Genomic DNA, 12,828 nt, shown 5'->3' with positions numbered 1-12,828 from the left:
TTACCTTCTTTAATTTTGCAGCCCCAGTGCCTGAACGAATGGCATCCATTAAGGCTTGTCGAGCATCTACTGGTTCAGCTGCACGGATGCTAGTCTGTTTCTTGTCTTTCAGAAGTGTGGATGATGTAATAGGTTGTGGGGGTGGAGCTACAGGAGGAGGAGGTGGTGGTGAAATGTGGGGAGGAAGTTGTTTTCCCAGATGATTCATATTGTCAGGCTTGGAACACTCAGCATTTCTAATGTTCTGGAGTTCTTCTGAGGCAGCAGAAGATGTCTGGTAACAAAATGTTTGTCATATTATTAAACATACAACTAAAATGATAATATGCATTTTAATTATTTCATTGATCTCTTTAATAGAAACACAAAATAAAAAGTTTTATTAATTTGTGTATGACCTGTTAAAACACCACAAGTACTGTGCATAAAAATAAATACTCTTTTAGGTATACTGATAAATTGTTTAAACATTTTCTGGCATTAGCTTACGTACTTGGTATTGCTGCAAGTTAGAACTATAGGAAAACATTCTTAAAGTGCTGCCATAGCATGAGGGACTTGTGACTGCTACAACCACCTTGGGCAAAAAATGCATCAAGATTCAAACCACAAACGATTTTCACCTTATAGCAGAAGTAGATCCGCGGCGGTGGTGGTGCTGTGGTAGCGTTGTCGCCTCACAGTAAGACGCTGTCCGGTTCGACTCTCAGTTAGAGCGTCTTCTGCGTGGAGACATGCGTGAATGGGCGTACTTTCGTTGAAGGCTGTGCGTCAGGGCTGGCAACTCGGTACGTAAAAATCAACTGCCAATCATTAGCAGACCGGAGTTCCACTGTGGTGACCCCTAACCAGGAAAAGCAGAAAGTCACAACAGCAAGCAGAAGTAGATCCCAGAATCTGTTGCCAAATATGTGTTTTATTCTGTGCCAACCTGCATTTTGCAAAGATGTGAAACTTATTTTTTGCCTATGGGTGTCTTATTCTCTGCCAAGGTGCATCCTATCAAACAAAGACAGATTCTGGGCAAAAACCTAACAGCATGGCTAATACGTAATCAGACAAAGTGATCTCTTGAATTAATATGTCAGAAACTGATGGTTATTATGCTGGCATCTTTTCCCTGACGTATGAAATAACTGGTTGGAAGTGGTCTTAACTCATTTAACCCATACCCTGCACAGATATTTAATTCTTTACATGGCACTGATTATGAGTTGTGAGATCCTTGAGGTAGCTAGGAGCTTTAAGAACAACACACACTGAGACATCTACAGTCTGATTTTGCTCTTTTCAGCTACAGAGTAATGCTAAAGCAGGAGATGCTGTAATTTGCTTCAGAATACATTCAGGTTCATTTTACAGTATCAATCAACATTATTAAAGTTTTATTATATAGAACTATAGTTAAAAAGAAATAAAAGTCAGCAGTATTTACCAAAACTGTAGCATATGCTTATAAAATATGCAAAACCACAAGGCAGTTAGGTGCAAATAAAAAATAATCTTGAAATGATAGGGCAACACCACACTAAGTACAGGTGAGTGAAACATATACTGACGGATCCACACTGTACCATATACTTTAGTAAGTACTTTAGCGAGAAGTGAAATTTAGGTTTAGGGAGAGGGAGAGGACTTTTATGGTTCAGGAGCAATTGATTAATTTAGGTTTAGGGAGCGGGGTTGCAGTTTTTAGGGAGTGATTGGGCATGGGTGCAAGGATTTGGGCTGGTAATTAGGTTCTTGTAGGGCTATACAGTTTTATAGGGTCAGGTGTTGCGAGGGCTATATAAAAACGGGAGACTGGTCTAGTGGGAGTTTGAGCACTTGCTTTTCTGAGCAAGTGACAGCGATCAAGTGTATTGTAAGCTGGTAGCATGCAAGCACCTGCTGTACACCTCAAATGACTGTATAATGACCTGTAAATGAAATGGGGTAGTAAAAATGACTGCATAATGACATATAAACAAAATGGGGCAGTAAAATGAGGTTGTAGTGGTATTCAAACATTTGCTAAGTGACCACAGTCCCAATTCATTCTTGTACACAGAAGAAATTATATAGCCCTTGTGCAGGCTATAAAAGGGCAAAGGACATGAAAACATTTTGTCACTGGACAAAGAATTCTCAAAGTCACAGTGGCAACATACTGCATTCCTTAGTACTACTGGCTCCCACCAGTTTGCCAGAAGTGTTGTCTGGCCGGTGACTTCCCTCACTTTCAGCAATCAAAAGATTACTGATAACTTTAGAGATGACCAAGACATTCTATGGATCTTGGATGATATGGCACCCACTTACAGAATCAAAAAGAATGTGGTGCCTTCCCATACCAGTGGAGACCATGGTAAGTGTAGCTCTTTCCATAGCTACAGGGGCCTTTCACGGACCAGTTGGGACTTGATGGGTATTTCAAAGGCATCCATCTTCAGATATTCAATAAGGTTCTCAGTGTAATGCTTCTACATATGAAACAGCACATATGGTTTCCTAGAACATTACAGGAGTGAGCTAATACCATATGTGCCTTTTATGACATTGTAATAATCCCTGAGGTACTGGGCGCCACAGCACAGACAGCACCCGTGTAGTAATGAAAACTCCATATGATCAACAGGCAGTGTTCTTGACCATGATCTGCTAAGTGGTGTCTCATGCAAATGGGATCATAAACAATGTGTCCACACAACTTCCAGGTAGTTTGCATGATTCATTGTTCTATCACACATCTCAGATATGCTGACACTTCCTGTAAGCTGAAATCCCACATGACCATCTAGATGTCAAGTGCAAGGAATGTGCCTAATATTAATGTATGCAGCTGCATTAATAGTGTGTCTTAATGTAATAAACCACTAATGTGTTTGTGAAGCCAGAGCTGATGCCAGGCTCAAACTGAATGATTGTGAAGTGTGTTTATGCTAGGCTGAAGCAAGCAAAATGTATTTCTCTTTGTATGTTGTTTTTCTCTTCTGTTTCTGACATGTTGATTTGCAATACATGTTACCTACCAAACACTTTTATTTGTCCAGATGTTAAAGGACAGAGTGAGGGGCTAGTTCACAGACAGGATGGCACCTTCTCCAAAGATATCAGACAAGGATGAAACAGTACTGGAATGCAATGGTCACTGAAACTTTTAAAACCCATTTGTGATGCAACAGATGTGAAGGTATTGAGAGAAGCTGTTGCTGTTGTGATGGGTGTGGGGCTAGCTGCTTTATAACCAATATACATAGCAACAATTAAATCACAAAAGGACTTTGGCTATATAATTGTAACTTAATGAAATGTTGAGAAGTCAGTGTAAAGTTGCTGTGAGAACATATTATCTGTGGAAAATAGCTAGTTGTTTTAAGGTACAGTATTTCTTGTAATAGCTAGCTATGAAACTTAGATAGCTGGAGTTAGATTTTTCTATATGCATTCTATCTATGTTTAATACAATTGTCTTTGTGTGCAACCTATGTAAATTTTATTTGGTCTTTGTGCTATTTTCTTTACTATTTAAGTAAAACCTATTTAATTATATTTAAGCTATTGTGGCTGCCATGTATTTACTACAAGAGTATTTATACACTGTTGCTTAATTGATAAGAGGGTAGCCATTTACACTGAGGAATAACACACTCTAAGGGCCACGTCTTTGAGACTGCTTCGGCTGACTACCTGTAAAAGAGATATCAAGTGGCACAATCAGAGCACACCAGTAACTGGAAGTCTCTTGGTGGCAGTAGTAGCAGGCCCTGGAAGAAAGCTGTGTGGAATCAGTGGATTTAACAGCCTTCCCTGGAAATTGTGCGGATATGTGTGAATGTGAAAAATAACGCTTTGAGTGAAAGGCAGTTACTGTGGAAAGAGGGGCACTGAGAGACATTGATTTACAGAGAGAATGGTGTAGCTCTGTAAGTGAACAGTGTGCAGTCTAATTTGGGTGTAGAGTTTGGAGACCCATAGCCAGGACAGTAGTGCATAATCCCTCTGGACTCTTAGTGCCAAGATTGTGCTTTGTGGATTATTCATTGAAACAGACTGGGTAAAAGCATCTGTTTCACATTTAGTGGCATTAGTTGCCATGAGGACATCACAGTGTTCATATCCCCATTGCAAGTAAAGCTGGCTAACTGCTGGAGCACTGGCTTATAACTCTGATAAAAGAGTCTGGCGTAACTCCAGTATAACACTACACATGCATAAACCTGCAACACTGTAGAATGTCTTCAGCCTGATCAAAGCCTGCCTCCAATGTCTCAATAAGTCTGGGGGTACTCATGTATGACCCTGCCTCAGCATGCAGGATGTTCTTAGCATGCTCCATAATATGGTGGTGAGGAGAAAAGCTTGGCAGCCTTAGGAAACTGGTATGGTTAGTCAACCATGCAAGTGACCAACAAGGAACAGCATAAACATCTTAGTCATTGCAATGAAACAGCAACAATCAGCAGCAATACAACCATCCTCCAGAAGGTATGGGGCAGAAAACACAACAGCACAGGCAAAGTGGTGAATTCTAGTCCATAAACATGGACCCTAGTGTGAGGACAATGACAACGCAGTGTCACACAAATCAAACATAATGAATGAAGTGCCATTATCAGGCTATGCAGATCAGTGCATGGCCAAACTACACTGTGCATGAGACATTCCCAAATTTGCCAAGGAGGAGGACAGAGATGATCATAGTCATCATGTATACAGGTGGCTACAGACACAATGACACACATATGTCTATATAAACTGGATGGGGGGGTGGACATTGAGACAGTGGTCTTCAGGTAGCAGGTAATCTGTGTTATTGACAGTTTTGCTCCTGTGATGTTGTGGGAATACCATTATGTGACTGTGGTTTGAAGTGGAAATCTGTGTATCAAGGTGATTGGTGCTCTGTGTCACAGACAATTTTAGCTTGCAATGTGACTGGGGTGCTAATAAGTGACTGAGATCTGTAGCAACTCCCCTGGCATGTTAGACTCAGACTTGTGGATTTACCTAACAGGGATGCTATGACTGTGGTACTATGACCTAGATAGGGTCCACTCATTAGGGGTTCTTCCAATGGAGGCTGAACATCATGGCTGCCTATGAGAAGTGGTGGTAGACTGAGGTACTGTACAGATGCAGGTGAGGATTGAATACCCAATGATGGCCCCCCTCCAAGTCCACATCTGGTATGTACCAAACCACAACCTTAGAATTTGTGAGCAGTGACATACTGCACTGAGTAAGGGTGATACTTGAAAGCTTTGCGGATTTATACTTTGTGATATTAAAAGTTTTTATCTTGGCTTTGTGAGTCCAGCTTTCTTGTTTTTCTGTTGTTGTATTTTCTTAGTTGTTGACCGCATTTGCACAGCTTTTGCTGGTATTTTTTTATCTTAGCAGCGACAGTGCTGCCAGTCTGAGCAGTGATTGTGGCACTGGCAATCCTCTTCAGGATGATGGGCATGGAAGCACTGTGGGCCAACACACACCTCATCAGACTCTTGTCTCTAAATCCTCATAGTTGACCTGCAACACAAAAATAAGGCTAATGCTGAGCTGGGTTGCAATGGATTTGTCTGGATGATACTATGACAAATTTACTGATTGATCCTGAGAGTTGCACATGTGTCAAGGGCAACTGTGACATGTTACATTGTGAGGCACAGCTGCAAGGGTACAAAATGGTGGGTACCCCCTTCAGATGCAGTGTGTGTGTGTTCATTGCTGCATCTGGGAGAGGGGTATTGCTGCTGGATGGAGCAATAGAGGATTCCTTTCTCATTGGGAATGACTAGTGCTCAGACAGTTTTGCGTCCATCTGTATGTTAGGACACACCTCCAGCCTCTACTGAGGGTGGAGATTATGAACAGTCACAATCTATGCCTCCTGTCAACCTGATATGGCTGAATGCCTGCTATAACTAAAACAATACATAGAGAACAACTACTGTGAGCAGCTCATTGTGACTGTACAGATATTTGGAGTAAGAAGTTGTAACGTAGTACATCATGCACAGAAACACATAGGGACAGTGTCAACATGTATGGTGACTATACAGAAATTTGGAATAAGAAGTACTAACATGGTACATCATACACAGAAACACACAGGGAAGTGTCTTTGTGCACTGTGACTACACATACATTTGGAGTAAGAAGTGGTAACATGGTACATCATACACAGAAGCACACAGGGAAGTGTCTTTGTGCACTGTGACTACACATACATTTGGAGTAAGAAGTGGTAACATGGTACATCATACAAAGAAACACATAGGGACAGTGTCTATGTGCACTGTGACTGTACAGAAATTTGGAGTAAGAAGTACTAATGTGATATATCATACACAGAAACACATAGAGATGGATCTATACTGATATTGGTTTCCACTCCTTCAAGGACAATTCCAAAACCAGTGTCAACCTATTACACCTAGGTGCACCTATGGTCAACTATGGAATGTGCTTTTCACTTGGCATGTCAGTAACATTTCTATGACACTGCTGTTATATGCAATCCCCCATAGCATTTATGCCATGGTGCATTGTCTGCCACATCTATTCATGCAAAGGCTGGTCAGGACCCTCAATGCTTGAGTGCTTGTAGCAGGACATTATTTCCAGCAGGTCTGAAATTGCCCAGCCTCTACTCTCTATCTCAAGATCCAGATAGGCAGACACTTGTGAGCACATGACACAAAAGTTATAGGCTGCATACTACTGGAACTGGTAAAATGACAGCTGCATATATGACCTCAAATAGTAAAGATGCAATCTTACCAGCAGAAAGAGTTTATTCTGACAAAACTGTGGTAAATGGACAAAATACTAAAGTTGGTGACAGTAGAGTGTTTGTGGAAATGATTACTTATGTTATACCAGGCAGAAGAGGAGTAAATACATTCCAGCAATCAGGGAATGTCAAGACGCAGGTGTGAGTTTCAAGCTGCTGTACCCAGGTATCTTCAGAATATTTTTTTCCTGGAGGGTAAAGGCAATTTTTTGATGCAGAACATGCTAAGGTGGAAATACAAAAGTTTGTCCAATAAAACGTGAGTTGTGAAACAGAAGGAGATTCTGCTTATTTTTCTGATAATAATACAGCTCATGCAGAGATTATGCCTGTGAAACATGTTCCAGTGTTCCAAAGGAAAATGCTTGAGAGACAGAAAAACTCACAGGAGTTTTCTAGAAGAAACGAAAGTTGTGTAAAATCTTACCATAGCCATAACCATAGATGTCTTTCTTTTCCATGTTGCAGTATTCATTAGTGGGTTTACCCTTCTTCCCATCAGCTTGCTCAGCCTGGTTTCCAAAGCTTTTCCAGTCCCTGTTGGTGCATCAGACATCTGACGTGTTGGCTGGTACATGGACCATAAATGTGACGTCTGTGCGCACCAGTCCTCAGAACCAAGAAGCACCAGACGAAACCAGTCCTGATAACATAGCCTGTAGGAACTGAGGACAGCAAGTGCAAGGATACTGCAACATGGAAGAGAAGGACATCTATGGCTATCGTAAGATTTTACACAACTTTCCTATCTCCTTCTATTCCAATTTTGCAGTATTCACTAGTGGGTGAGTACAAAAGCTCACTGCTGGCTGGGGGGTGGCCTGGATGAGGATTCCAGGAACCCATGCAGGACAGCCCTAGGAAATCCCGGTCTGGTCCTGGAGATGTGGTCTAGCTTGTAATGTCTGGTGAAGATGTGCAAAGATGACCAGGTAGCAGTTTCCATAATGAAGTTAGTATCTAGACCTTTAAAGAAGGCTCCAGATGAAGCCATGGCCCTTGTGGAATGGGCTCTGACGTTGCCCGTTAGTGTCTTCCCATGGTGTGAGTAACAAAAGGAGATGGCCCTAGCAATCCAAGAAGAAATGGTTTGTTTTCCCACAGCTTTCCCCAGAGCCCTGGGGTGGAAGGAAACAAACAGCTCATCTGATTTGCATATAGGCTTGGTCTTATGCAAGTAGAAATAAAGTTGACTGTGTACATCCAGGTAGTGAAGGACTGTCTCCCTGAGGATTTGGAATGAAGGTGGGCAGGTGAATAGCCTGATTTAGGGAGAGGTCGTTAACCACCTTGGGGGTGAAGGAGGGATTAATCCTGAGGGTGACCCTGTCCATATGTAAACTAAGAAGGGTGGAGTAGCCATGAGGGCTTGGAGCTCTGAGACCCTCCTGGCTGACGTCAAAGCTACTAGCAGTACTGTTTTCCAAGTGCAAATTTTCAAGTCAGCCTTGCCAGCTGGTTCAAAGAGTGGCAGAGTGAGTTTTTCCAGCACATAATTAAGATCCCAGGGAGAAGGGGTCAGTTTTCTAGGGGGTTAAATAGCTTGGCTGGAAGTCTGGAAGCTAGTGGAGGCTCCATAGGCAGGCAGGCAAAAATGGCAGACAGGTGTGCTTTTAAGGGGGAGTAAGAAAAGTCTGTCGTTAGCAGTTCACACAGGTAAGAGAGAATTACAGGCAGGTCACTGTCCAGCAACTGTATCTGTCTTTTCTGACACCAGATATAAAACCTTCTCCATTTAGACATATAGGATTTTCTTGTGTTTGGTTTTCTGGCCTCCTGCAGGACTGACAGCGCATCCTCATTGTACAGGTGTCTGAAGGGAATTAGAATCCTATCAGCCACAGGGAGAGGTCCAAGGATTTCCACTGTGGGTGAATCTGTGTTCCCTGGTGCTGTGTGAGTAGATCCACTGGGAGGGTAACTTTTGGTGATTACCCTTGGATAGATGAAGAAGTAGGGGGAAACCCGTGCTGCCTTGGCCAAAAGGGAGTCACCAACAAGATTTTTGGCGAGTCCTGCCGAATTTTAAGTAGGACTCTCTGGATCAGAGGGAAGAGGGGAAAGGTGTAACAGGAATTTCCCCTTCCAAGACATTAAGAAGGCATCTGTTTGAAGAGCCTTCGGGTTGTGAATTCTGGAGCAATAGCTCTGGAGTTGCCTTTTGTGGAGGAGGTGAACAGGTCTAGCTGTAGAATACCCCATCTGTGGATCAGATGTAACAAAACCTCCCTTGACAGCATCCATTTGTGACTGTCTGAGGAGGTTCTGCTTAACGAGTCTGCATAGGAATTGTGTTGGGCCAGGATGTAGGCTGCCTGGAGGGAGATCCCCTGGGAGACAGCTAGATCCCATACCTGTAGGGCTAGCCTGCAGAGGAGGTATGACCTCATCCCTCCCTGCTTGTTCAAGTACCACATCACTATGGTGCTGGCTGTGAAGATCTTCAGAATGGAAGGGTAGAAAGGCCTGCAGGGCCAGAAGTATGGCTGACATTTCCTTGATGTTGATATGACACTGTTTGTGTTTGCCTTTCCACAAACCTTGCACTGTTCTTGTGTCTAACGTTGCCCCCCAGCTCAGATCTGTGGCGTCTGTGTGCATGATCTGAGAAGGGGAGGGCAATTGTAAAGGGAGACCCGGGTTTAAGGTCACCTGGGCCATCTACAACTTCAGCTCCTGGTGCAGGCAGAAGTGGGATTCAGAACTCTAGGGGGTGTGAGTGCTGGGCCAATACTGAGCGCAGGTTCCATTGCATCTTTCTCATGTGTAATCTTGCCAGTGGCAGCATGGGAATAGTGGCAGCCATGTGGCTGAGTAGTTTGAGGAATTCCCTCGCAGTCAGGGTGGGTGAAAGGAGTTAGGTCAGGGAAAGCACTTTTTCCTGGGGTAGGAAGGCCATCCTGAGGTCTGTTCTGATTCTGCATCCTAGGAAGACAATATGTTGTGTTGGATTTAGTTTGGATTTGGGGAATTTATGAAGAACCCTAGAGACTGGAGCAGGAGCAGAAGGTCTCTTGTGTGGCCCAGGAGGGTTTGTCTGTCTGGTGCTTGAATGAGCAGGTTGTCTAGGTATGAGAAATTTTGCATACCTCTTGTTCTGCAGTAAGCAGTGACTGGGGCTAGCCATTTTGTAAATATCCTTGGAGCAGTGGAGTCCAAAGGGCAAGGCACAGAACTGAAAATGCAAACAGCCTGCTTTGAATCTGAGGAATTTTTTGGAGGACGGTTTTATGGGAATATGTAGATAGGCTTCTTTGATGTCCAGGGTCACAATGAAGGCCTCAGGAAGGATGAGGGGAAAGAGAATGGGTAGGGTAATCACCCTAAAAGAGGGGACCTTCAGGAATGTGTTGAGGCGGGAAAGGTCTAGGATGAGTCTCCATGGTCCCTCATTCCCGGACACCAAAAAAATTCTGGAGTAGAAGCCTCTCCCTTGAGCAGAGGGGAGGACGAGTTCTATTGTCCCTTGGAGCAACAGGTTTTGTAGGACCTCAGGGAGGAGGGACCACTGTGAGAGGGGAGGTAGTGGTATAGGAAGTTTGGGGGGGGGCATCCAAGACATGAAGTAACCCTCCTTCAGGATCAACAAGCCCATTTGTCGGATGTCACTAGGGCCCATGCAGGGAAGCAATGAGAGAGAGATGGGGGGATAGAGGTATGGTGGGAGGAGGGGGCAGAAAAGGAGGCAGGCAGTCAGATGCTGCCTGTCCTTTCTGGAAAGGTAGGTCTCTGGGCAGAGGCCTGAGGTGTCCTAGGCTGAGTAGTCTGTCTCCTGTGGGCCTTCTAGACCTGGAGGGGACAGAGACCTAGAAGACTTCCTAATAAATTGTGTCTTGGCCGGGTAATTCCTCTGAAATTTTAGGATTGGAGAGACAAGAAAATGCTTTAAATCTTGGAGCACCTTCCTTTTTTGCTGAAGTGGCTTAAAGAGATTAGCTACCTTAGATCCAAAAAGGGCAGTGTGTTCCAAAGGATTATCCAGGAGTTTGGCCTAGGTGGTTCAGATGGGGTGGTCAGAAGCGGCTTCCATTCTGAGAACAATTTGCCTAAGGCACTGGTTTTCAAGGTATATGTCAAAGGCCTGAAGTTGGCGACAAAGTGTCTTGGGGACGAATGACTTACAAATGGTGCAGTTTTTATAACTGTGATCCCTACCCAAACAAAATAGACACTGATCGTGGGTGTCTTTGTGAGGAATCTGGTGACCACAATTGCACTTGCTCTTACAAGACATTAACAGACTATAGTAATTACAAAAGACTGAAGAAAATCCTCAATGGGGTACTTACCTTAAAGCTAAACTGATCCGACATCCGTGAGTAGCAAGAACACTTGGCATACGGCTGGCAGCTGAAAAGTACTGAGGACTGGTGCGTGCAGATGTTACATTTATGGCCCTCATACCAACCAACACATCAGACATCAGATGCACCAACAGGGACTGGAAAAGCTTTGGAAACCTGGCCTAACAAGCTGATGGGAAGAAGGGTAAACCCACCAGTGAATATTGTAACATTGGAATAGAAGGCCATCCAGGAGTACATTGGAAATGAACCAGAGACTGGAGATGAGAGACAGGGATCAAGTGGAAGAAAACCAGCAACTCAGAAATTAATGAATAGATGTGGGATTACAAAGCAGCAATCACATTTGTGAAATACAGCAGAACAAGAAAATCTGGAAATATTGGACCTTTCTTGCTTTGTTAAATTTGTACAGGACTAACAGGCATATGCGCTACTTCACGTCATTAATGTTTAGAAGAACACCAAAGACAGGGGAAGAGGAACAAAAGATGTAACTTTAAGTAAAACAGTTTTTGTTTTTAACAGTATTTTTATAAAACATGACGTATACTGCATGTTATAAACTACAGTTTTTTCAATTGTTTTTGTGTGTAATCCGGTTATTAAAGTAAACGTGCCCATTTTCCCCCTTTTTCTTTCTTTCTTTCTTGTTCAGTTTTAAGAAATGTAGGCACTGCATGTACAAAGAGAAGAAAGCCTGGACAAAATAGCATGGTATAAGTGAAATTGATATACATTTTCTTACTTTTGCATATGGTAATGACTGGGTTACAGCCCTTGGCTTAATTTAATAGCAAGCTTTTAAGGAAAGGAAGAAAATAAAAGAACACTGAATGTAATGAAAAGTTTTCCTTTAGTAAATAAATGTTCACAGTGCAACATGAGAAGCTTGTAGTTGAAGGTAACTCTATATCTGGTTTTCAGCTTCTATGGAGACAAGTTGATAACAGCAATGTTTTCTGAAAGCATTCAAGCTGTTTTTCACATTTGAAACAGGAATAAAGATAAGACAAAAACAGACAGCACTTAATATAAGTAAAAGCACAGGCTGTACCATACATATTTGCATGGATAACCTTCATTATAGGTCAATTTAAGCCTGTAAATATAGCTGTCAATCCTGCATAATTGTTCATACTGAGGGATTAAACTTCATTATTTGAAGATGTACATATATTTGTGTGGCTGTATAATAGGTTCTGGGGGTGTTTTTTTGAGGGTTTTCATTAAAACAAAAAGTCTTGTAAGATGTGACATAGATACAAATGGATTTAACAAGAAACAATTAACAATATATGTGCATGTAACAGTATTACTGCGGTGGTGGTGCTGCGGTAGCGTTGTTGCCTCACAGTAAGACGTCCTGTTCGATTCTCAGCTAGAGCGTCTTCTGTGTGGAGAAATGCGTGAATGGGCGTACCTTCGTTGAAGGTTGTGCGTCAGGGCTGGCAACTCGGCACGTAAAAGTCTACTGCCAATCATTAGCGGACCGGAGTTCCGCTGTGGCGACCTCTAACCGGGAAAAGCCGAAAGACACAACAACATATGTGCATGCAACACAAAAGCTGAAATTAGACATTTAAAAAAGCTGTTATACATAGGTGGGAATAACAACTTGTTACTATCATGAGAATACTTTCCATATTACCTTTGAATGTGAATGGTCTCACAGGTACACACAATAAAAGAAAGTGTAGTGAACTAACATTAAAAATGCAGAATGCAAATAGCTATGCTACAGGAGAC

The 12,828-nt window shown here is 42.7% G+C and overlaps 1 protein-coding gene across 3 annotated transcripts in view; it reads right to left on the bottom strand.

Annotated features, from left to right (window-relative positions):
* COBL (cordon-bleu WH2 repeat protein) overlaps positions 1–12,828 on the bottom strand; it is a 1,839,636-nt gene that overhangs the window by 39,483 nt on the left and 1,787,325 nt on the right. For all 3 annotated transcript variants that reach the window (XM_044064790.1, XM_044064791.1, XM_044064793.1), the window contains one exon: positions 5–274. In XM_044064790.1, coding sequence (XP_043920725.1) covers positions 5–274 — 270 coding nt within the window. The remainder of the gene's footprint in view (positions 1–4; positions 275–12,828) is intronic.

Source organism: Protopterus annectens, chromosome 3.part0, assembly GCF_019279795.1.
Source record: "Protopterus annectens isolate FY-2018-M chromosome 3.part0, PAN1.0, whole genome shotgun sequence".
Taxonomy (NCBI): domain Eukaryota; kingdom Metazoa; phylum Chordata; order Ceratodontiformes; family Protopteridae; genus Protopterus; species Protopterus annectens.
This window is presented reverse-complemented; position numbering and strand designations above follow the sequence as displayed.